Source organism: Oryx dammah, unplaced genomic scaffold (assembly GCF_014754425.2).
Source record: "Oryx dammah isolate SB20612 unplaced genomic scaffold, SCBI_Odam_1.1 HiC_scaffold_9, whole genome shotgun sequence".
In the NCBI taxonomy this organism is placed as follows: domain Eukaryota; kingdom Metazoa; phylum Chordata; class Mammalia; order Artiodactyla; family Bovidae; genus Oryx; species Oryx dammah.
In genome coordinates, this window is record NW_024070193.1 from 9546680 (window position 1) to 9571731 (window position 25052).

The following is a 25052-nucleotide window of genomic DNA, read 5'->3' on the forward strand; positions in this document are numbered from 1 at the left end:
TCTATGCTTCCTCCATGATGTCCCTTAGAGACTTAGAGAATACGTGAAAAGTTAAAGTAGTCACTTGGTTGTGTCCAACTCTTTGTGACCCCATGGACTGCAGCCCACCAGGCTCCTCTGTCCATGGAATTCTCCAGGCAAGAATACTGGAGTGGGTTGTCATTTCCTTCTCCAGGGGGTTAGGGTTAGGGTTAGGGTTAGGGTTAGGGTCAGAGTATGTGGATCTAAACCTGGTCCCATGTGGCCAAACTTTGGACTAGCAGGAGGTCCTGTGGATGCCAGTCCAAAACCCCATGGACTTTTCCATGACCCTTTGTAAATACCCACAGTCAGATTCTCAGTGTGAGACCAAACTCTTGGGGGCTAGATCTGGTCTAAACTGCCTTTTGAGGTACCCTGCTGCTGCTGTCACTTCAGTCTTGTCTGACTCTGTGTGACGCCATAGATGACAGCCCACCAGGCTCCCCCGTCCCTGGGATTCTCCAGGCAAGAACACTGGAGTGGGTTGCCATTTCCTTCTCCAATGCCTGAAAGTGAAAAGTGAAAGTGAAGTCGCTCAGTCATGTCAGACTCTTTTCGACCTCATAGGAGGAGCTTTTTGAATCTAGTTAGCAACCCCCACTTCCAGCTCCTTAGAGCATCCTTATCTCAAGGCCAGAGGCTTTCTGTGGAAGGACAGTATTGTGTGTTTGTGTGTCTGTGACAGCAGCAGCTGCAGAGCCCAACCTGCTTGTTGACCTCAAAAATCAGGCATCACTTTTTTTCAAACTTTTATTGAAAAATCGACGGGGTGTGCTGTATAATCCCTTTTCAGAAAAGACGCTTCTCATACCTGTTGGCAGAAGAACCAGCCATGAAATGAGAGCAAGAGGATGGAGGCAGGGGAGAGACCTCTATCCCAAGGTCAGAGTAGAGAGGGTTGCCACTTACGAATGGAGGCTGTGGACACCACCTTCCACCTGGGCTGAGGATGTTCTCTTCTCAAACTTGAGCTCCCCAGAATACATCATGGCTCTGAAGAGGGCCAGATGTCAGATGTGGACAGCTGGCCCTGGGCCAGCCCCTCTACACACGGTCCCAGCTCCCTAAGCTTACCGGACTTGGGTCAGACTCTTAGCACCAATATCCTGGCAGGAGTGCTGGATGCCAGCAATCAGGTAGGGAACAAATTTGTGGATGGATCCTTTATCCTGAACAGCCCCAGACACCCCCTGGGCCACCTTGATTTTGTCTGCTTCACTGCAGGGAGAGGCAGGGAAACACGGGCAAAGTCAAAACATGGATGATGATGCTGGTGCAAGATTAGCATGGGGTAACTGACCTGCCTGTCCCACCTGAAATATCGGTTCTGGCTGCTGAGATGCTTGTCCATGGCATCGAGAGAACCCATTCCACGGTATTTCTTTAGCCGGATTCCATCAGAGAAGAAGTACTCACCAGGGGCCTCAGTGGTAGCAGCCAGGAGGGAGCCCATCATAACTATGGACAGAAGGAGTGCTAGGGGAAGACCCTGAATGGCATTAGGAAAGGAGTCCCACCAGGCTTCCTGAGTGTTGGGTCTCACCTGTGGAGGCTCCAAGGGCCAAAGCTTTGGCAATATGGCCCACATTTTGGATTCCTCCGTCAGCGATGACAGGAACACCAAAACGCCGCGCGTATTCTGACACCTTGTAAACAGCTGTTGCTTGGGGCCGCCCACAAGCCAGCACTGTTGAGATATAGAGGAACAAATGGAGGGGTGGAGTTAGTGGGGACAGGCAAGAGGCTCTGGTACCACAAATCAGCATCCAGGAGCTCTCAGCTCCACCTGCACCAGCCTGGTTGAGAAGAGTCTTGTCTGGGATGGCTGCTGCCCCATCTGTCTTAAATAGTACAAATAGCTGTGATGGCCTCCACTCACCCTTTGGCGTGTGCGCGTGCATGTGTGCATGGCCCAGGGCAGCCTCAGGCACGTGCAGTCAGCAGCCGGAAAAGCCCCACCCAACTGGTATCAGATGGGGTAGGAGTCACCGTGCAGTTAGTACCCAGAGACCCACCCCTTGCTCCCTGCATATTGGGCTGCTCAGGCAAGATCAGGGCAGTGGTCGTGTGGAAACGGAAGCCCAGAGTTGGTCCTGAAGCTGTGCCTACTGCAGGAGATGTGGGCAGAGCAGGGCCTACCTGGAGAAGGGCCTGCCCTACAAACACCCCAGAAGAGGAGGGAGCTGTGTTCTTGAGCAGCTCCCAAAACCATGGTCTGTCATTCAGTTTGCCTTGCCCACCCGTCAGCACCACAAACCCTGGGAGCTACAGCTACAGTCAACCAAGCAGCCGGGCAGTGGGCAGCTGGGCCGGGCCAGTGGGCCGGGCCGGACTTACTATAGCAGCCCGTGACAGTAGAAGGGCATTTGGGGCTGTGGGACTTTATGTCTGGAGGGATCTTGGGAGCCACTAAATAAAACAAACAGACCAGAGTTTAGAGAGGGCACGGAGCAGGAGCAGGGAGGCCAGGCGGGGGAAGTGGCAGGTGGAGGACGAGAGCTTGTCTTGCTGTTACCCATCCAAGGGGCCTGTGTGGCCCTGGGGCTGCCCCTACTGGAGGACTCACTGTAGTTCCCGAAAGAGCACTTGGCTCTGAGGCATGTGGGGCTAAGGGCCCTGCTAAAGCCTGGTCTCTGAGGCCCTTGCCAAAGCATTTTCTTACCTTCCTGAGTGATGCAGATGGAGCCACTGCCCATTCCCACCCGCAGGGCATCTACACCAGCATCAATGAGGTTCTTGGCCTGAGCAGCCGTGACCACTGTAGGGAGGAAAAGGGAAAGGCTCATGTGAAGGTCTACATGGGACCTAGCTCCCTAACTCTAGCCCCACATACTTCAGTGCCCCCTCTTGTCTCACCATTGCCTCCAATGACTTGGAGACTGGGATATTTCTCTTTGATGTACTTGATCATGTTGATCTGGAAGATGGAGTTTCCTTGGGAAGAGTCCTGGGACAGAAATAGCCCCAGTGAGACTGTGGTACAGCAGCTGCTCCTACCACCCCACCTTGCCTGTGCCGCAGCTCACCAAAACCACTACGTCCACACCGGCCTGGGACAGCAAATCTAGCCGATACTTGTCATCCTCATGAGTGCCAATGGCTGCTCCACACAGCAGCTGCTTCTTGGCATCTTTGGAGGCCAGTGGGTAATCTCGGTTTTTCTTCAGGTCTGTCCGGGCAATGATGGCCACCAGCTCATCATTTTCATTTACAATGGGTAACTTTCCTGAGGGTAGGCAAGACAAAAATCAGGACATTGGTCTTTGGTTCCTAAACCCTTCCTACCTCGAGGACTCACCCTTCTTGCTACGTTGCAGAATTTCATTTGCTTCCTTCAGTGTGATGCCTGCAGGGGCTACCACCAAGTCTTCCCTCTTTGTCATGATCTATGAGAGAGGAGAGTTGTGAGAAGAGAAATAAGAGATCAGGCCTCCCAACAGACCTTGCCCTAACTCAAGTGTGAGGTTCCAAACACCACCATATTTAGACACCTGCATCCAGCCTACCCTCATCAAGTAAACACAACAGTCTATCTATTGGCAAGAGAGAGAATTTAGTAGAAACGACACCAGGTACATGGAGCACATTACGGAGAAAGAGCCATACCAAAGCAATGACAAGAGGAGGCTTAAGTTGGTCCTTGAGCACTGGGCCCCTCTGGGAGCGGCAAAAAACTGGGGTATGTGTGCAAACATTTTGGCAGATTCAAAGCCTTTGGTGGGGAAGGGATGCAGGAGTCCTATTAAAGGGTCAGAAACTTGGGCATTCATCCTTCCTGAACACCAGTGCCCTCAGAGATGCCATTTGGGCAACAGAGTAGAAGCCTTCTGATCTTTAGCCTGGGCTTCCGGGTTTGGATGTGTTGTTACCCACCTCTCCCAAAAGCCGATCATGCTCCTCCTCCTTGAGAAAGTCAATGTCCCTTGAGGAGATGATGCCCACCAGGCGGCTTCCCATCCGGCCTGTGTCAGTGATGGGGATACCACAGAAGCCATGCCGGGCCTTGGCTTCAAAGACATCCCTCACGCGATCCCTGGGACTGAGGACCACAGGGTCTGTGATGAATCCCTGCTCATATTTCTGGAAGGGGTGGTAAAAAAAGGTACTTCTGAACCATTTTCATCAAGCTCTTGATCTGAAGCCTGGGATCTGTGCCAACTCCCCCTTTGGCAGTGCCACAGGATCAAATCACAATCACATAAACACTTCAAGCCCAGAGCTAGGAAACATGAGTGGACTGTAGGCACTGTCCACGTGCTCCTCTTCTGCAGCTGTAAGACACAAAGTCTCAGGCTTCTCCTCAGGAAATGAACCCCACAGTGAGAAAAAAGTGAGGAGAATAAAAAAAAAAAAAAGTGAGGAGAATAAATCACCCATCCCCACCCCACTCCACCACCGTGAAATTCCCAGGAACTCATGATCATGATCCTCGCCCTTCTGACCTTCACTTTCCGAACTTCATTGGCCTGGAATTCTGGTGTACAATTGTGATGAATGAAGCCAATACCACCCGTAAGCTGCAGGATACACAGAAAGAAAACAGGGAAAAAGTGACCAAAAAACTGTGTCATGATTGTATGCCTCTGGGAAAGATGTGGCCCCTGCTTCTGCCCTCACACCATAGTGCTCACCGCCATTGCTATGGCCATCCCAGCCTCTGTGACTGTGTCCATGGGAGAGGAAACCAGTGGGGTCTTCAGAGTGATCTTTTTAGTCAGAGCAGAGGTCAGGTCCTAAAGAAATAAAACCGACTAATGTGCAACCGCACTTCATATACCTCAAGGCAGTACCATGTTCCCCACAAAACAGGTGCGCTGTATGACCTACATGCCAGTAAAACCCTACCATAGGCATCCACCCCCAAACACAATCTACTGAGGTAGCCAAGAGGGGACAGCAGCACCTTATCCAACCCTGATACTCAGGATCCTGCTCCTGTCCATACTCACCACTTGGTCTGCAGTGAAGTCGATGTACCCGGGGAGAATGAGAAAGTCACTATGGGAGGGGAATTGGGAATAAAGGTTAGGCTTACGGCGGCCTGTGATGCCATCCTCACAGGTCATCTCTGAAGGCATTTGAGCAGAAAGGGCAATGACCTAAACCGAATATCACAAGCAAGGCAGAGGTAGAGAACAAGGTAGAGATGGAGACAGGGGACCCTTTCTGCCACCAGCTGTCATCAGCACCCCTGGCAAACTGACAACTCCATGTGCCCAGAGAACGGAGTTCCTAAGCTGGAAATCCCAGGCGCTATCAAAATGCCTTCTCCATCCCGCCCGCTTCAGACCTGTCAAACCAAACCTTAGATACCGGTGGGGAATTTCTGGAACCCTCCCCCCACGCCCAACCTAAGCGGGCTCAATGGAGGCCCCACCCGGCCTCCCAAGCGCGCCGCCCCTCTCCTGGCTCAGGTGAGCCGGCGAGGCCCGCACTTGTAGGTGAGGCCGTCTCCGCAGTTGAACAGCTGCTGTGCCGTGAGCCCGTCGTCCGGCACGTAAGACGTGCCCCCGCTAATCAGATAGTCGGCCATGGTTAGGCGGGGAAAAGCCGCGTGTCTCCGAGGACGGCGCCGCAGAGGCCTCTGCCTTTTGGGCCGCGCGAATATAAACTCACCGATATCGTCACTGCGCCATGCGCGTCGCTTACGTCAGGACGCAGCACGCAAAGGCGGAGCCCACTGGCTCCAGGGCGGGGCTGGCGGGGGGGAGCGCATGCGCACAGTACGCCCTAATCGAGTCGCCGGGGAGTTTGACTGTTTCCCGTCGCAACCCCCTCCCGGAGGACCTTGCCCTGAGCAGTTAACAGGCAAGGCTTGGCTTCCACTGTCCCGCCAGACTCCTCCCAAATAAAGAGGCGTTATTCACTAGCATGTTGAAAAGACGTGCTTGTCATTCTTAATAAACAACTAGATTAAGAATACATAAGAGAAACAGAGTGGTATCTTTATATGATACACAAGTGTATGTTACAAGAATTCCATCAGGCACAGAAGCCTCAGGTTTAAGGCCTCAGTGTTAGGCCGGGGTGGGGGGAAAAAAAGGCATGGTAAAGTTTTTACTTTAACATCTAAAATGTCACTTGTCATAAAGGAGGGTGTAATAGAAATTGTCTTTAATAAATCATAATTGAAGTTCCCCTCATTTTCCTTCCATTAAGATGCTAGGTTTGTGTCTGAGCATGAAGAAAGAAAAGACTGCGGCTCCCCCGTGGTCAGCGAAGTCTGCCAGTCAAGAGTGGAAGCCAGCTGGGGAGATTCCCTGGAGGGTCCATCCATCATTAATTCCATCTTTCTGGAGGAAGGGAAGGGGCCACATTTCTCCTAACAGTCCAAGCCCTTTCCTCAGGCACCCCCCCACACACAAAAAAGTCAGCCAGCAACTTTCCAGGACATCTGGCTCTCAGGAAACCCTGAGCCCCTATGGGCTGAGGAGTCCCCACAGCAGGTTTATGAAGATGCACAAGGGGGCAAAGTTTCCTTTTACATTTGAAACAGAAGCAGTCTGAAAGGCTTCATAACTACACCAATAAAAAAAGAAAAGAAAAAAAATGGAGGCCTCTTCTTTAGTGTGAGTCTGTCCGTTTTTTTCCTGGATGGTCTCCCATGCACCATGGCTGAGGGGTCTCTCAGTGCATGGTGCTGGCGCTGGCCACCGCAATGGCCTCCTGAATTTCTCGTATCACCAGGATCCGAGTCAGCATCTGCCCCATCTGCTCTCTGCTGATAGGCTGGACTGAGTACCAGATCGGGCTGTTGGGGGCCACCACCGGCTCGGGCGTCAGGTAAAAGGTGTCATTCCGGCCTTTCACACTCTGGGGGCTGGAGAATATATGGGTAAAAAGCTGTGTAAAAGCGTCACAATCTCAACCTTCCCACCTTGAACCTCCTGGACAGATGCTATCTACAAAAGATGGGAAGTTCTGGAAAGAATGGTGGCTCCATTGTAACTCCTAAGCTCCATGCAGCCAGGGCACACTACCTTTAAGATGTCCCTACTTTCTGCTCTCCACCTCGCACGCTGAGTCCTCTGATTAGGCCTCCCCTGGCTCAGCTACTTGAGTCCAGCCGTATCCCACACTGAACCAGTTCCACCACCTATCTATCTCCAAGTCTTTGCTTATGCTGTTTCTTCTACCCCACCCATTGGTAATTTCTCAACTTCATCTGCCTGACTTCTCAGCTTGCTGTGATGCTGCAGCCTCTACCTGCACTCACGCCCACCCTCAATGTTGTGCTGTACTTCTCTTAAGTACCTAGCATATGCCATCCTCTAAGTTATTCATCCACTGATTCAAAGTTTATCAAAGGGCTACCGTGTGCTAGGCCTGCACTAGGTGCTGATACTAAAAGAAGTGAATAAGACCCAAGAGTCCCTATAAAATGAACCTTACAGGTAAGAGGGGAGACAGAGCAGTCAAAACAGTCACATAAAGACAAAGTAACAAAAGCACTGGTAAGGGCTACAGAAGACAGCCAGAGGGAACAGGTAGGGAATCTGGAAATCCTTCTCTGATAAAGTTCTTTTAGGAAGAATGAATAGGATGAAAAGGAGCTAACTGACCAAACAGGTGGGGGTGGCATGGAGAGCCCAACAGGGAAAAACTGTGCATAGGTCTTGAGGAAGGGAGAGTAAGATACCCTTCAGTAGAGAAAAGCAGTGTGACTAGAGAGCCAAGAGCTATGAGGACAAGAGGTTAGCAAGGGAACGTGCATGAAAGGCCCTGTTGGTAATTAGGGCAGTAATTAGGATTACTGTCTTTCTTTGTAGAATAAAAGGAAACCACTGAAGGTTTTCATCTAAGTAACAAAGTAAGACCTACCATGTTGAAAGATCTGCTGGCAGTGCTGTGAGGATGATATGCCCAACTGCAGAAGCAAGAGAGAGCAAAAGCCAAGGACAGAATCTCCCCTAGACCTATGGTGTAGTGACCAAAGGTCAAGACCAGGAAAACACAGGGCTATATGCTCAATATGTGACAGAGGCGGCCTCTCTGTACCTTCCTCTCTTGATCTTCACCCCCTCTCCATCAAAGTGGACCATCAGGGAGCAGCCCTGGGCACATGCTTTGAGAAAACCAGTAAGTGTGCTTCTACATTTAGCCTTTTGGAAATCTGCTTTTACTTAGCCTGGGAACTGAGAATGCTTCTGTGAGCACACGTGCACGCACACACCCACACGCAGATACACACATGCACGCACACACAGGCGCACAGATACCCACACCCACACCCCCAGTCACACAGCCTCCTCACCATTTAAAGAGGTAGAAATCGTAGAGCTTGATTGGGCATCTCAGTGGGTTCTCTGGATTTTCCGTCTGCTCTGCATACATGTCATCTGTAACTATAAAACATACCCCCCACCACAGACACGGCATCAGACTGCCTTTACTTAGGCTCAGATTAGGAACCTCAGGCTTTCAGCCATCCCAACTAGGAAAGAAAAGGGTTTGAGGCATGAGTGGTGAATATGAAAGGAAAAGGCAGCTATCATTTCTGGGGCATCTCTGCTTCTAGAAAAGTTTGAAGTCAGTGACTGGGGAGAAGGGAAGGGAGCATTCCTATCCGCAATCCCCATCCTCACACTTGTTACTAGCCCCCCAGGCATGAGGGCTGGGCAGAACTAGTAGCACCTGTTTCTGCAACCCCTGCCTCCTTCCCTACCTTTCTGGCCAGTCTGGTGTATCCCAAGTGCCTTCAGGTACCGAATACTCGTGCTTTTATCCTTGGGATTAGAGGGGTTCTTCTTTGTCTGTCGTAAGACCTTGGAGAAGGCCAGCTTCATGTGCTGGTCCACTGTCTTCAACAGGAAGTATCTGCACCACAAGCGAAAGCAAGGCAAAGGGAGGGGTGCCAGGAGGAGACCATGACTTACCCTCCGCCATCGCTGCTTCAGAGGAGCCGCTGCCCACACTCCCAGAATCTGGGCAGGCCCACACCCAAATACACTGTCCAGTGGAGGAGTCTCATAAAGACTGATGGGAGGGACCTGGCAAGGCTGTCTGCCTTACTGGTCACCACACAAAATGTAGCCAAGTGGGGTGGAGGGCTTCACTAGCCCAAAGGCTCTCAAGCATGTCAAAGGATCTCAGAAGTCCATCTGGATAGTTTCTACCCTCTTCACTGGGCGGATGCCAGCAGTGGCTAAGCAAGGAGCCTCTGGAACACTTACTTGGTGTTAAAGAACATGAGGGTGGTCAGCAGGGTGGAAGGGGAGTGAGCCCCGAGCTGCTTGCACTCCCACAGCATCTCCTCAGTCACGTGGCTGGGCAGGACATAGCCTAGGAGGAATAGAGTACTGCTACAACAAGAGGATGGCAGGATGGGAGGCATGAGGCACAGCGAGCACCACACGGGAGTACAAGTTTAACTGGAGAAGTCTTCCTGGGATATAGCAGAATCATCTGGAAAGCTTGTTAAAACACAAACAGCTGAGTCCCAACCCAAGCTTCTGGGGGAGGAACCGAAAATGTGTGTTTTCAACAAGTTCCTAACACTAGACTTTGAGAACCCCAGCCCTCCATTATTGCTCTCACTGGATGTTAATTCTTCCTCTAATCCCAGGTTAATATCAGGTAAAAGGACATTCCTCAGAGAGCTTGCAACACCCCAAAGTATAAATCAACCTCTGCACATATGCAAACTTCTCTGAAAAGAGCATACAGAGCTTTCATCATAGCTTCCAAGGTGTCCAGACCAGGGCCCAAAGACTGGTATACATGCCCCTGTTTGTCTTTGTTAAACCTCTATATCATCCATTCTCATCCCCCTCTGGAAATAGAGGAAAATGATATTCAGATCCCTGATAGGTTTCCCCCACAGGGCAGGTTTTACTTTCATAAGCTAACTGAAAGCTGGACAGGGACAAAGGCAGTGGTTTGATCAAGAGCTCTGGACACACAGGTCTATACCAAAGATGACACAGGTTGATCACCAAGCCCCCTTCATGTGTTCATAAAACAGTCAATGTCCAAGTGTGTGTGTACCAGGCACTGAGGACATGGTGAAATAGCAGCAAACACCAGCATTCTCCTATAGGAGTTTCAGGATTCTCCAGGCAGGAAGCAAGAGTGGCACTTTCTAGATGCAGGGGAAAACATGTTCTGCCCAATACATTCCTTTTCTCTGGTCTTGACAAAGCTGGCCCTCTGATTTCATTAGTACTCTTCTACCTCTTTAGGGCTTGTCTGCCTCTACTCTTTTATTCTGTGGCTCAATGGCAATAAGATAAACTTCCTCACTGCTGCTGTTTAGTCATGAAGTCGTGTCCGACTCTGCGACCCCAAGGACTGTAGCCCACCAGGTTCCTCTGTGCATGGGATCTCCCAGGCAAGAATACTGGAGAGGACTGCCATTTCCTTCTCCAGGGGATCTTCCTTAGTCTCAGACAAATCTTAAGGAGGATGAGTGACAGAAGATGCTCTCCTTGGGGAAGGCTAGCCCTAGGAATGGTCCAGGCATACATTTAGGATTGTTCTATTTTCTCTGGGTTCTCTCTGCCACCTTGTCACTTCCCTACCTTTAATCACTTCTTAACAGCGCAACTTAAAGTGAACTGCAGTATCTGAAAATCAGAACTCCTAGCGTGGGCAACAGGAGTTACAGATAGAAACAACATATAAAAGCCTCATAGTTCTGAATCTGAACTGTAAAGTATCAAAATGTTCTATTTTATATTTATTTTTGTAGTTCTGCCTAGAAACTATGACAAACCCAAGAAGCAATGAGCATCCCTACCACCCAGATAGTGGTAATGAAATACCATTTAACACTGAAAGGAACCAGCCTCCCTGGAGAGCTGACTGAGTCCACACTGGGAGACAGAAAATGGCCAGGATAAGCCTGGAACATTTTTGGTGAACCAGAAATCAAGGAAGTAGGGTCATGCCAAACAGACTTAAGAGTCAATTTAAACAGGCTCCATATGGCCAGACAGAACAATTTGTACACCATTAAAGATACTAAGTGCAATGAATTGAATCATTAAATATGTTTAAATTAACTTGCTCACAATGATTCTTTAAACAAACAAACAAAAGAAATCCCAGCTGAAGCTGGTAAACCAACTCATTACTGTCAAAGCTGCTAAACAAAGGAGAAGAAATAAGCCCTCATCCTGCTTCTTCTATATAATCTCTACTGCTAGGAAATCAAAGAGCTGATGAGGGAAATTTTCTCTTTGTATTTCAGCTAATAAAGAAGTAATAACATCAGAATACCAATGCTTGCAACTCCTAATGAACTAACGGATCCAGACATTATGGGCACCCACCTATGATGTAACCCTGCCAAGAAGAAAACACACAGAAAAACCAAAACCTGATTTAGCAAGTCTTTATATGCAACTACCAATAAACTGTAAATACAGGGGACAGAAGAATATGTTAAATTACAGCATGGAGACATTAATAGCAAAAATTAGACTGTAATAATTTAAAAGCCTCATTTCTTCCATAAATAAACTGCAAGAAAAATAAGTTTATTTTTGAATTTAATTAAAAGTTAGTTAAATTAAGATTAAAACTAAAAATTAAAAGATATCTATAAAAAAAAATAAAAAAAACAAAAGATATCTATGCAATTTCAATGTGTGGACCTTATTTGCACCTTGACTCAAACAAAAAAAGTGACATTTATGGGACAATTGGAAATGCAAAAAAGGGCAGATTTTGATGACATTATGACTATTATTTTTCTAAAAAAGTAAAATAATGGCATTATGGTACATCAATTTTATGCTAAAATATTTATGGATACAGTGTCTGGGACTTACTTCAAAATAATACGGGAGGGAGAAACAGATAATGTGTAAATGGAATGAGATTTGCCATGGGTATGTGGGAATGCCATTATTCTGTTCTGCTTATTTTTATATGTGCTTGAAACTTCCTTAACAAGACCTAAAAAAGCGAATTTTATACAGCCACACTTGGTCTGAAAATCCGCAAATCATGTACAGAAATTCACTTACTCAGGTGTCTGTTCTAATATCTCCTTAGAGAGGCTTCCTTCCTAACGCCCTTAACACTTTCCATTCTCTGTGCTTTGTCCTTCAAAGTACTTAATTATCATAAATTAACTTGATTATTTATAGTCTCCCCATATTAGACTGCAAACTTCATTTTTTCACTACTGAATTATATAATCTACACCTGGAACTGCCTGGCACATAGTAGGCACTCAAAAGGCATTTGTTTAAATGACACTTTTTTTTAACACTTAAGTAGTAATTATGATGACAGATGATAACTAGACTAAATCGTTTCACAGTACACACCAACTGTATCAAGTCACTGTTATACACCTGAAACTGCTATGTCAATTTTATCTCATTTTTAAAAACTTAATCAGTATACATTTCATTAAATGGCAGAGCCAGGATTAAAACTCAGATATTTGTGTGGACATAAGTTTTTACATCATCTGGGTAAAGAAGCAGCAGCACGACTGGTGCATCCTAAGGTAACATGTTTGGGAATTCAGCCATTCTAACAGGCATATAATGATATAACACTGTATCCATGTATGTATGCACATATGTATCAATATTTATGCAAGCCACTTGCTGAATCTCAGTTCCCTGACCAGAGACTGAACCCAGGCCACAGCAGTGAAAGCATCGAAATCTAACCATTAGGCCACCAGGGAACTCCCATCACTGTTGTTTTAATTTGCAACTGACTGATGATATATATCTTTTCATATAATTATCTGCCACCTTCTTTGGTGAATCATGTGTTCAGATTGAAAAACAGGTAAAGGTTCTTTCTTTGTTTTGTTATTGTTGACTGTTAAAAGTTCTTTATAAATTTTGGATATCAGCCCTTTATCTGGTATGTGTTTTGTCAAGATTTCCTCCCAGTTTGTGGCTTGTCTTTCATTCTCTTAATAATGCCTTTCAGAGAGCATAGGTTTTTGCTTTTTAATTTTTAATAAAGTCCAACTTACCAATTTTTTTCCTTTCATACATTATTCTTTTTATGTTGTACCTAGAAAGTTACCACCAGACCTAATGTCACCTAGAGTTTCTATTTTACCTTCTAGGAGTTTTATAGCTTTACATTTGGGTCTATGATTCTTTTTATTTTTTCAATGTGGTTGTCCAGCTGTTCCAGTAGTGTTACTTGAAAAGACCATCCTGGGAATTTCCTGGAGGTTCAGTGGTTAGGACTCGACACTTTCACTACATGGCCCGGGTTGAATCCCTGGTCAGGGAACTAAGATCCCATGAGCTGCAGAGTAAAGCCAAAAAACAGAGAAAAAGAAAAAAGGACTATCCTTTCTCCATTTAACTGCCTTTGCCCCTTAGTCAAAGATAAATTCATTATACTCATGTGGCTTTATTTCTGGACTCTATATTCTGTCCCATGGATCTGTCTATTCTTTCACCAAAGACCTGCACACAATGTTTACAGCTGCTTTATTTATAAACTGCCAAAACATGGAAGCAACCAAAATGTCCTTTAATTGGTGAACAGATAAACAAACTGTGGCACATTCATAAAATGGAATACTACTCAGCAATAAAAAGAAATGAGCTATCAGCCATGAAAAGACATGCAGGAACATTAAATGTATATTGCTAAGTGAAAGAAATTAATACTAAAGTATTCTAACATTCTGAACAAGGCAAAACTATGGAGACAGTAAAACAGATCAGAGATTGCCAGAGATTCAGGGGGATAAAGGGAGGGACGAATTAAGTGGAACCCTGGGGATTTGAGGGCAGCAAAACTTGTATCTGATACTGAATTATAGGTACATGTCATTATACACTGTCAAAAGCCACAGAATATACAACAGAAGGGTGTGAGCTCTAATGTAAACTACAGACTTAAGTTAACAATAAGGTATCAAATGTTGGCTCCTTGATGTTAACAAATATACTACACTAATATAAGATGCTAATAACAGGGGAGACACGGTGTGATGGAATACATAGGATTCCTTGTATATTCCACTCAGTTTTCCTGTAAACCTAAAACTGCTCTTAAAGAATATATTATTTTAAAAAATTATAATAAACAGCCCGGGTGAGCCATGCCCCTCCATACTGGGGCCAAGCAGCACAGAGACCGACGCCGGGGCCTGCGATTTAGAGCCTCCTCACCCACATGCTATTATCACAGCAAGCCACACAAGCAGCTTATCTTTTTTAAACCCAGGTTCAAAAGACATCCAAGGACTAGGAAGATTCTTACCAAGTGGAGTGACTCGGGGCTGAACGTCCTTCAGAACTTCATGCAGCCACTCCGTGAATCGAACATAATAAAGATCGGAGAAAATGTCATCAACCCGTCCGTTCTCAAAAAGATACTAAAAGGAAAATAATCAATAAAAGCTGTTGGTAGACTCTTAACAAGATGTTGAGGGAAGCAAATAATTTTCAAGCAATACCCTCACGTCTCCCTACCCATTCGTCCCCCAGTAACCAACCAGCACTGAGTCAAAACCGCCCAGTGCACGGCACTTCCACAACATACTTCAGGATGGGAACTAACTCTTACAACACTCTTGAGAGTTGGCCAATGGAGCAGATTTCGTGAATGCTACTTCACCCAAGCAAGGCACTGTCTTATGGTAGCAAAAAAGCATGATGCAGGCTCCAGGGCCAGTCTCTTACTAGCTACGGTGTAAGTTACGTAACTCATGTGAGTCTTGTAACTTTGGGGGCTCAGTGTCCTTGTGTGTAAATGGAGGTGACTCTGCCTGCCTTGCAAGAGTGAGAGAGCATGGACCGAGACAAAGCACATACACTAATTCACCCAGCGCTCCCAGCGACTGCTAAGAAAGACTAACAAGATGGGAGATGGGTTTTTCTCAGGCCTACGCAACAGGGTGAGTCCCAGTCAGCAAGTGTGCTTCCATCACACCATGGGCTTCTCTACAATAGCATTTAAACACCAGGAAATCCCCATCTGGTCTCTGAAACTGCTGGTCCTAAAATCAATCTCCCTGTTCATCTTCATCTTAGATATCCTGAAAACCTAACTACAATTGTATATTTTAGCTAGACTCTTTCAAATAATTATTTTGCATTAATGCAGGAAACAATGAGAAAATGAACTATATGTCAGCACCAGACTGTTCTGGAAAAATTGCTTTTCTGCAAACTAGATGTTTACTTTAACAAAAAGTGTTCCATAAATGTTTCATGATTTTTTAAAAAAGTCTCTAATGTAATACATCATATTTTTTAACAAATATTTCTCCAGATTGAGGGATTATTTTATTATCTGATTTTCTAAAGTGAACATGTAGATCTTTTCCAATTTAAAAATAAAATGTACATTTAAAAACATTTCCAATTTTTTAAAAATGTACATTTAAAACCTCATTATATAGCTGGAAGAGAGTATCTTTACTGTTACCACTTTTGACATATTACTAATTTGACTATGCAGCAAATACCCAGTGGGAACACAAGGCAAACAGGTTCCTACGCAGCTCGGTTCCCTACCTTTTGAATACACAGGAAAATATAGTACAGCACATCTGGGTCATAGGGGTCACCTTCTCCATTTCGAGCTTCCCGTGTCATCAGACAGAGCCCATAATTCAACTCAGCCACAGCAGAGGAGATGAGATCTTCCTGGAATCGTAGCAACTGACGCCCTACAACATAAGTCCCAAAGGTCAGTGAGGGTCCTGGCAACAGTCATTTCCTTACTGGTTTCTCATATCCCTGGAAGGAGGTTACAGAGCAGACACCACCCATCAAGGCACTGGGGTGAAAACAATCACCTGAATCTGTGATCAAAACTAGCCTACAAAGACAATAATCCTGTTTGCCCGATTACTAAAAGGGTTCCCTTCCCATCTCACATATCCCCCAATTATTAGGGTCAAGAAATGAAAGCAAAAACACAAAATCCACCCTCTGTAATATGAGGAAGTATATGAGGATAATGCTAAGTAAGAGGGGCCCTAAGAACACTCACTAGTTCCTATCTCCTCCCAGAAGTCTCTGCCCCAGAAATCCATATGAACCAAAATGCCTGATCTTGGGCACAGCCCACAAAAATCCTGCTTGTTTATAGCAGGTCCAGCCTGCCTCTTGTCTTGGATTCAGCACACTATTTCATATGGAGCGCCCAAGTGCCCAGAGCCAAGGGATACACTTTCCTGCCACCCGTCCTCCTGCTGCTTCAGTGCCACTGCATTTCACACAGAGTCCAACCCCCCTGCCCTCCCGAACACTTACTCCCAATGGGTGCCAGTCTGTTCTGAGTATCCTTCTCAAGCTCAGCATTCTTGGTCTGTGCCCAGTTTTTCCACACTTCAAGCCCTTCTTCTGGCTTCAGAGAATTTGGAAGCAGAAGTTCTGGTGAAGGCTGTGGCTGTGACTGGGGTTCAACTTCAGCAACCTGGACAGTTTGAGCCTATGAGAGAGAAATCATCAAAACACGTCAATAGGTCGTTTGACAAAACTGCCAGAAATATGCTATAACTCTTTTAACTAAAAAGCTGCTCTCTTCTGCTTGCTCTCCTAAACGTTGGAGTCCTGTTCTTTATTTCAGAGACAGCAAACGCTAGTGCAAAGCTTCTTAATCTTAACTATACTTTTGAATCTCTTATTTTAAAACACCAATACCTGAGCTCCACCCCAGAATCTCTCTTTTTTATTATTTTATTTTATTTTTTTTAAAATTTACTTATTTTTTATTTTACTTTACAATTCTGTATTGGTTTTGCCATACATTGACACAGAATCTCTTTTTAAAGAGGTATCAGTCTTTTTAAAATCTTCCCATGTAAAAAGGCAATTCTAATGTTTAGTCACTGCCCAGAGCTACTGGCACAAAGCATCAACTACAATGTGCAAATAAATTTTATTAAAATGTGGATTCTGATTAGAAAGATCTCAGGTGGGACCTGAGATTCTGCATTTCTAAGAAACCCCCAAGGAAGGGAGCTGGTCTTCAGACTACACTTTCTGTACCAAGTGTCCAGACTGTTAAACTTAGTTGCACCTTAAAATCATCTGGGCTGCTTTTAAAAAATATCCATGCCTGGGCCTTGTCCCTAGGGGTCCTGATTTACTTGGTCTAAGCTGGCGGCCTGCCATCGGTACTTTTAAAAGCTCTCTCGGTTATTCTAATGTCCAGTCATGGCTGAGAATCATCATGTTTCTTCTTAATAATACTGCTTTGGCTCATAAGGACATTTTCTGAAGACAGGAAGCACTGTCTGAGCTTCCCACCTCCAAAGAGCAGTCCCATTCTCAACGATCTGAGAGCTGAACTGTGCAGCAAAAGGACAGAGAATGTCCATGAACCTCAATCACAGTCCCCATCAGGCAGGACAGACACCAACACAGATACAAAGCACAGGTTCTTGGGTCTCACAAACCTGTCTAAATTGTAAAACAAATTCCCTTGAACAATTTTCTATGCCAGGGCACATCATTCAACTTCAAGGCTAAACAATGAATATATGACACATACATTTGCTTATCAATCAATAAAAATAAAAACTATCTTACTACCTTTGATACAGGATACATTATTAAATAAGGAGACAAACAAATACCAGTGCCAGACTCTTAAATGTTTGTCAGCCCTGGAGCTCCCCTCCAGACACACTTCTCGGTTCAACCACCATTCTTCTTGGTGAGTCTCCAACACCTGCTGTTAGGATCTCCATGTTTGTGGAAGTAGTTGCCATCTATGTGCCTCTAAGCTAGACCACACCTTAATATACTCAATGGGTACTGTGTATCTCCAACTGAACATCTCAAAGCCACCTCAAACTACTATCTAGGGAGAGAATTCATCACTTTGCCCACCCAGAGGTATTCTCCTCAGACTTTCCCCCCTGTTGTTCAATGGCAACACTATCTACCCAAGTAGGAAATCTAGGAGTCGACAGGATTAGCAGATGAGAGCAGTGCTTCTCTTAGTGGCCAGATTCTCTTCAGTGTGCCCCCACTCACTAAATGTAACACTCCCAACCACCTTGACAACCAAAATTCTTCCACACACATTCAAATGTCTATCAGTGGGTAGGGGAAGTAGAAGTTTCATCCAGGTTAAAAACTACTGATGCAAGCTCACGCCTGGTGTAGTTTTTCCTATTTACAATGGAGCCCTTAAAGAGCTGGGAAGTGACATAATCCTACATTTTAAGATTATTATTCTTGCTCTATAGAAAATGGAATAGTGGAAGTAGGTGCTGGTGGCCAAGACCAGGATGGTGGCAGTGAAACAATTTAAGAGATTCTGAGTTTGGTGGCAGAACCAACATGGCTTGTTGATGAATTGACTATGAGGAGGAAGGGAACGCAGACTCAAGGACTCTGGGTCTCTGGCTTATATAACTAGGTAGATGACAGTATCATTTTCTGAGATGAACAGTTTTTGATAGTAGTAGAGGAGATGCTGATGAGCTGAGATATCTTTAACAAACGCAGGTAAATAATAAGTGGGCTGCTGAACGTATAGTAAGGGTCTGAAGGGGAAAGGTACAGTCTAGGGATAAAGAGTAGGGTGTCACTGCAGTACATGGACTGCACACAGGTTAAGACATGGGCTTAGGAGTCCACCTATCCAAGGCTGAATGTCAACTCTGCCACTTGCTAAAAGGTGACTTTAATCTCTGTACCTCAGTTTCTTCATCTGTAAAATGGAGATGATAGTAATACATACCTCTTAAGGTTGGTGTGAGAATTATAAGAGTTATTACATGTCACACTATGGACAGTGCCTGGCAGAAGGTGTCAGTGATTGTCACCTTCTGCAGCAGTCATCTAGAGGATTCTGAAAATCATGCCAATGGACAGCAATCCCCTAGGGGAGAAAAGAGCATCAGTACTGAGCTCTGAGAAACACCAATATGTATGGTTCAGACAGAGATGGAGGCTTCAGCAAAGTCTCCTGAGAAGGACAAATAACCAGTAGGGTAGGAGGAAATAACAGATAAGTCCAGAGGAGAGTTTCAAGAAGGCAGGCTTGGTCTGCTCTGCTGTGTGTTGCTGTGAGTGAGATAGAAACAGACATGCCTGCTGGATCTGGCCACGGGGAGGTAGGTCAACAATGACCTTGACAAGAGCAGACCTGGTCATGAGCTGGAAGAGAAAACTGCTCAGCGAGTAGAGACAGCCTGTACAGATAATACTTGTAAAAACTGGGAATAAAGCAAAGTGGAGAAACAGGCGAACAGACAGAAGTGGGTGTGAGGTCAAGGGAGGGAGGTTTTGCCACAAATTTGGTTTTAAAGACAAGTTATTAAAAAACTTTCAAAAAGGGTATGCCAGGTGAAGGAACACATCAGCTCTCCCTAGGGTTCAACTCACATCACAGCACAATTATCTTCACACGGGCTATGAGGGCTCCAAAAGCAGAGGCTGTCTTATTCATCTCTGTTCCCCAAAACCTAGAACAGAGCCCGATAAGGGAAGCAGAGGGATATCTGTGGTGTAAATGGGCAAGCTAATCTTTCCTGCATGATGGGCGTTCTTCCCAATATTTCTTTTTCTGGCATTAATCCTTGACATATGTCCCTATAAAGGGACATGTGTGTCTCCTTTGCTAAAGGAGATACAGCCTCTAAACATGAAAAGCGCAGGCTTACTAAAATGGACTCTAGAAAAAGATTTCCCAGTTGAAGGGCCCAGATGTGCAAATTACTAGCAGAGCCCATTGAGCAACAAAAGGGCCCTGAACTGCAAACTGGATCATCAGGCCCAGGAGAGCGGAGGAGAGGCTGAAGCTGAGCACAGCGCACCACGACAAGTCTCTGGGTGGTCTCTCCTAGACGCACATCTGTTCCACACACCACTATCTGATTCTTCTGAGTACCATCACTCAGGCAGGATTCTGGAAATTTTTCCCACCACAGATCATACCAACTCTTCACTTCGGAAGACAGCCCCTTTGCCCCCTCCACTAACTCCTTTCCCACAGTTCTCCCTCCTCTCATGGTAACCTAGGCATACCCCTTGTGCCCAAACCTAGCTCTGCATTCATGCTGCTCCATTCTGTTAATCTAAGCTATACACAAGAGATCAAATGCCAGTTTTTCCACAAAGATGCTTCTGTTTTAACCCAGAATGATTTCTGAATTCCCAGCCTGACTTTTGTGTGAACAGTATATATTCACACTTGGTTATGTTGCTCTATAAAGAGTCTATAAAGTAACAGAAACCATGCGTTCTTACTTCCACCAGATTATCAGCCACCTGAAGCAATGACTCTGTCCTATTCTACTCCTAGGCCTGACAGCTGGATTTTAACAGGTCCTTAATAAAGTCACCTAAGATTACTACACTGTTGCCTCTATGAAACCGCTTGGTCAGCTTTTGCTTACCCAATCATTTCCGGCTTGAGTCTCTGAGTGTGGCCCCTGGTCTAACAGTGCTTTGTTTGTGCCAGCTTCCTCACATGCACTCCCAGAGCACCTGTGCTGAGGCACACTACCTTCAGCAGTCTCACGAGACCAGAGGCTCTACATCTAGTCTAAATGCCTGCTAGACAAGGGACCAGAAACTTTACTGCTGCTGCTGCTAAGTCGCTTCAGTCGTGTCCAACTCTGTGCGACCCCAGAGACGGCAGCCCACCAGGCTCCCCCGTCCCTGGGATGCTCCAGGCAACAACACTGGAGTGGGTTGCCATTTCCTTCTCCAATGCGTGAAAGTGGAAAGTGAGAAGTGAAAGTGAAGTCGCTCAGTCGTGCCTGACTCTTAGCGACCCCATGGACCGCAGCCCACCAGGCTCCTCCATCCATGGGATTTTCCAGGCAAGAGTACTGGAGTGGGGTGCCACAGTCTTCAAAGGTGAATCTGTGACAGCCTCAAGAAGACTAACAATTAGCAAAAAGAGCCAAGCAATTTTAAAATTAAAATTGACAGTTCTTTTTAGCAACTTATCTATAAACCTAAAATCATTTCAAAAGAAAAAGTTAAAAAACTTAGCTCAACATAGGTGCCATGACAGGAAACTCATTAACCATGACTTAATATTTTTAAGGAACATAAAAATATCGTTGGAAAGTCCCACTTGTAAAGATCGCTTATTTAAGAGTCCCAGAGATGATCACTTTTTTCTTTTTCTTGGCCAGGCTACAAGGCTAGAGGATTTTAGTTCTCAGGGATCAAGCCCATGCCACCTGCAGTGGAAGCAGAGTCCTAACCACTGGACTACCAGGGAAGTCCCCAAACACAATCACTTTTAACGGGCCCACCAGGAAGTCTTTTAGATCTAATTCACCTATACTGTGTCCAGTGTAGTCCATCTTTACATGACAACTAAAGAAGAGATAATTTAACAGCTTCTCCACTGTAATAGGTTTACAGCCTGTGTATTCAACTAGAGGTTCCACTAGACCTATTCATTTGCGATGCAGAAAGCAGCTTCTGGGACAAAAATAACACTTGGGGTGACCCATTAGTTTCAACCTAGACCTTTACTTTTCCTAAAAAAAGATCACAAAAAAGCACTCCGAGCATTTACCCCCAAAGCAGTTTCCGGTCATTTAATTTACCTCCAGACACCAGGCTAGAATGCCTGCCTATTCCATAGTCTCACTCCGTTCCCTTTCCCCAATCCTAATTAACATACTAAATATTGTATTACTACTGCAAGGCCAACATCACTCTAGTAAACAAGCCAGAGGTGCCAGAGGTTGCCAGGCAAGTTCGGTGTGGCACTGGGCCCCAGGGAGGCAGGCTGCCCTACAGGTAAGTCTCACTTACTGAACAAGTAACCTGGAGCTGCTGCTGCTGCTGCTGCTGAGGCGGCGGCGGCGTCTGTTCCTGGGGGGTCTGTTGCTGTGGCTGCTGCTGGGGGTCCCATATATGGACAGTCTGAGCTGTATTCTGGTATGTGCCTGCCACAGCCTGCACAGCCACTGGAATGTGGATGTTGCCATTCATGAACTGTGCTGGAAAGAGAGAGTTTGCAAGGGTCTGCACTACCTCTTCATGGGAGTTTTTCACTACAGACGTGGTGCCCACCATCTTCTCCTTGTCATCCTCCAGCTTCACAGCTGCCAGGGCTGTGGGTGAGCCACTGACGTGAACTGCGTTGTAGGCTTCCTGGGGAATGGCAATGTGGGTAATGCTCTGCTGCTGAGGGTCCCCCCGGGGCTGGGCAGAGTAAACAGGTATGGTCCAAGTTTCTCCTGTAGGGCTAGTAATGGTCCCAGTGGCACTGTACAGGTGGGCACTATCTACCGTCAGTAAGTCGGGCCTCAAAGACACGTAACTCTGCTGCTGGCCCTGCGGAATGGCCAGGACGGTGGCCACCGGCTGCCCTGAGATGGCGTAGGACACAGTGATGGGCATGTCCACTTTGCGCTTCTTCACTGGCTGGAGGACACTGGCTGTGCCAACCCGCCGCTCCCCTTCCCGAGGTGAGCCCTGCTGAGACGGCGGTGGGGAAAGGGCACCCACAGTCTGGATTTGGATCTGCTGACCCCCAGCAAGAGACTGGCCAGCCACCAGCTGAGCCTGGATCTGCTGGTGCTGGATGTGCTCCTCCGGGATCTCTGGAGCCTGGATCTGCTGGGCCGCCTGCATGTGCTGCACCTGGATCTGGGCCGCCTGCAGCTGCGAAGGGCTGGGGCTCTGCAGAGATGGGGTCTGGATGGAGGGGGCTGCCGGCTGTGCTGCTTGGCCTTGGATTTGCACCTGGACGTGGATGGGCTGCTCAGCAGGCTGGTGAACGGTGAGTTGCGGGGAGAGCTGCTGAGCCGAGACCTGCTGCGGAGACTGCTGTACCTGTACCTGTACCTGCAGCAACAAGATGCGGCAGTGAGTGAACTGGACAACACAGAGAACCCAGTCCTGAAGGGCAGAGATCTCAGGCAGGAGCCCTTCGTACTGTGAGGAGGAGGGGCTGCCATACCCCAGCCTTCTGAGGAGGCCGTAATCTCTGAATATGCTGCGTTCAGAGCAACACACAGCCACCTGAGAGCACGCAAGACTATCACATGAGAAATATCAAAAGTTTTGCTCATTTCTTACCTTCTTTTTAAAAGTCACCCTTTTTGTTTTTGCATATTCATATGGTAGGACAAGAATACAATGTATAAATATATACTTAGGTGTATATTCAAAAAATAGTTTATCCATGTGGTTGGTGATTGAAAGTGTGGGGACGTCGTTCTAAAGGGTCAGAAAGAAAAGTACATTCCACAGGCATTCAACTCCCAACTCAGGATCAGAACTACTCCCACCACAGACAAATCACAGTAGAGACAAAATGCTTGAAATCCCTTTAGGAGACATCTCCAATTTTGCTGCTAAAAGACAGGCACAGATGAATGATTCTTTAGAGTGCTTATTTATGATACCTTTATTTTACAGGAGAAGCCACTCGATTCCTGATAATTTAATCTAACTAAGGTGACTATATCCCAGACCACACATTTCTGATGATAATGCAGCTCACGTCTTACTGCTGTACTTCAGCATACAGAACAGCATGAAAAGATGCTACACATAGGATGTAATTTTAAAACAGACAGTATTTTTCCATCAGACATTTATCTAAATTATTCTGAATGCATGTAGGAATTAGGAAGGTAGAAAATAAGAAGGTAGATCAGTGATTGTATACATCACAAAAGATAACCAAAGATGGTGCTGGGACAACTGGCTGTCACATAAAAAGAATGTAGTTGGAACTCTTTCTCACATCATACACAGAAAATGGGAAAGGATCTGAACAGACAATTCTCCCAAGATAAGAAAATGGCCGGCAAGCACATGAAAAGTTGTTCAGCATCATTAACCGTCAGGGAAATGCAAAGCAAAAAGAGATACCATTTAAATCCACTAGGACAACTATAATACACAGATAACAGGGGTTTCCCTGGCGGTTCAGTGGTCAAGACCTTCAATGAAGTGGGCATGGGTTCCATTCCTGGTCTAGGAACTAGGATCCCACATGCTGTGTGGCATGGTCGAAAAATAAAATTTAAAAAAGACCACAATTTTTAAGAATAAAAGATACTGTTGGCACGTATACAAAAAAAAATTGGAATTTTCACGCACTGCTGGTGGGAATGTAAAATTGGTATAGCTGCTTTGGAAAAAAAGTCTGGCAGATCATAAAAAAGTTAAACATAGCATATGACAAAGATATGAAAAACAAACCGTATGACCCAGCAGTTGCCTTCCTAGGTACATACTCAAGAGAAACAAAAACTATAATCACAAAAAACTTGGACATAAATGTTAATAACAGCATTATTTATAGTAAGTGAAAAGTGCAAACAACCCAAATACCCATCAAGTGATGGATAAATAAAATGTAGCACTTCCATACAATAGAATGTTGTCTAGTAAGAAAAAAAAAATGCAGATAAAAAGCTACAACACAGATGAACCCTGAAAACATTATGCCAAATGAAGTTAATCACAAAAGACTACATATTGCATAATTCCATTTATATGAATGTCCAAAATAGGCAGATCTACAGAAATAAAGTAGATTACTGCCTGTCCAGGAGATAGGGATTGGGGGAAATATGAAGTGATGGCTAAAGCTACAAGCTTTCTTTCTGGGATGATGGGAATGTTCTAAAATTGATATGATAATGGTTGTACAACTCTGTGAATAGACTAAAAACTATGAAGTTGTACACTTTACATGGAAATGAGTGAATTGATATGAGAATTATACATCAAGAAAGCCATGACTAATTAAAAAAAAAAATCATAGGCAAGGAGGAGACTATATAAAGAGGATAGACCTTGAGAGCTGACTTGAAATGCTGCTGTACTTTCCTGGCTACGAGTCCGTGAAGGTTCTGTTTCCTGAGGAACAATAAAAAGGGCCTACCTGCTTACCTCCTCACAGAGTGGTCATGAGCATGAAATACTCTTTATTGACATATAGTACGTGTTCAAAAAGTTGGTTTTATTCCTCATAAGCAGTATTTCTTTACACCAGTGAGTCTCAAAATGTAGTTTCCAGGCCAACATCATCATCACCCATGCACTAGTCAGAACTATAAACTTTTAGGTGGAACAATTAAAACAGAAACTCTAGGGAATGGGATCAGCAATCTGATGCATGCTCAAGTT

The 25052-nt window shown here is 45.6% G+C and overlaps 2 protein-coding genes and 1 long non-coding RNA gene across 5 annotated transcripts in view; all 3 read right to left on the reverse strand.

Annotated features, from left to right (window-relative positions):
- Positions 1 to 757: 757 nt before the first annotated feature.
- Positions 758 to 5659, reverse strand: IMPDH2 (inosine monophosphate dehydrogenase 2). 2 transcript variants are annotated; one of them, XM_040246969.1, is made up of 15 exons: positions 5457 to 5659; positions 4971 to 5019; positions 4653 to 4754; positions 4464 to 4538; positions 3895 to 4101; positions 3320 to 3407; positions 3048 to 3247; positions 2878 to 2968; positions 2684 to 2779; positions 2359 to 2430; positions 1565 to 1708; positions 1335 to 1479; positions 1096 to 1239; positions 931 to 1014; positions 758 to 832 (listed from the first exon to the last, which is right to left on the reverse strand). In XM_040246969.1, exons 1-15 carry the CDS (start codon positions 5552 to 5554, stop codon positions 811 to 813), a joined length of 1617 nt encoding a protein of 538 aa, XP_040102903.1. In that variant the 5' UTR covers positions 5555 to 5659; the 3' UTR covers positions 758 to 810. The 2 variants fall into 2 exon arrangements, with proteins under 2 accessions (XP_040102903.1, XP_040102902.1); XM_040246968.1 differs by lacking the exon at positions 2359 to 2430 and having other exon boundaries at positions 5457 to 5644.
- Positions 5660 to 5895: 236 nt separating this feature from the next.
- The window catches only part of QRICH1 (glutamine rich 1), a 42681-nt gene continuing 23524 nt past the window's right edge, over positions 5896 to 25052 (reverse strand). For both annotated transcript variants that reach the window (XM_040246948.1, XM_040246947.1), the window contains exons 3-10: positions 21714 to 22751; positions 16227 to 16404; positions 15483 to 15637; positions 14224 to 14338; positions 9195 to 9303; positions 8687 to 8838; positions 8276 to 8366; positions 5896 to 6841 (exon numbers count right to left, since the gene is read on the reverse strand). In XM_040246948.1, coding sequence (XP_040102882.1) covers positions 6649 to 6841; positions 8276 to 8366; positions 8687 to 8838; positions 9195 to 9303; positions 14224 to 14338; positions 15483 to 15637; positions 16227 to 16404; positions 21714 to 22751 — 2031 coding nt within the window. In that variant the 3' untranslated portion in view covers positions 5896 to 6648. The remainder of the gene's footprint in view (positions 6842 to 8275; positions 8367 to 8686; positions 8839 to 9194; positions 9304 to 14223; positions 14339 to 15482; positions 15638 to 16226; positions 16405 to 21713; positions 22752 to 25052) is intronic.
- On the reverse strand, positions 11341 to 14217 carry LOC120868282. Its single transcript, XR_005722188.1, has 2 exons — positions 11587 to 14217; positions 11341 to 11545 (listed from the first exon to the last, which is right to left on the reverse strand). It is a non-coding gene; the product is annotated as an uncharacterized LOC120868282 (long non-coding RNA).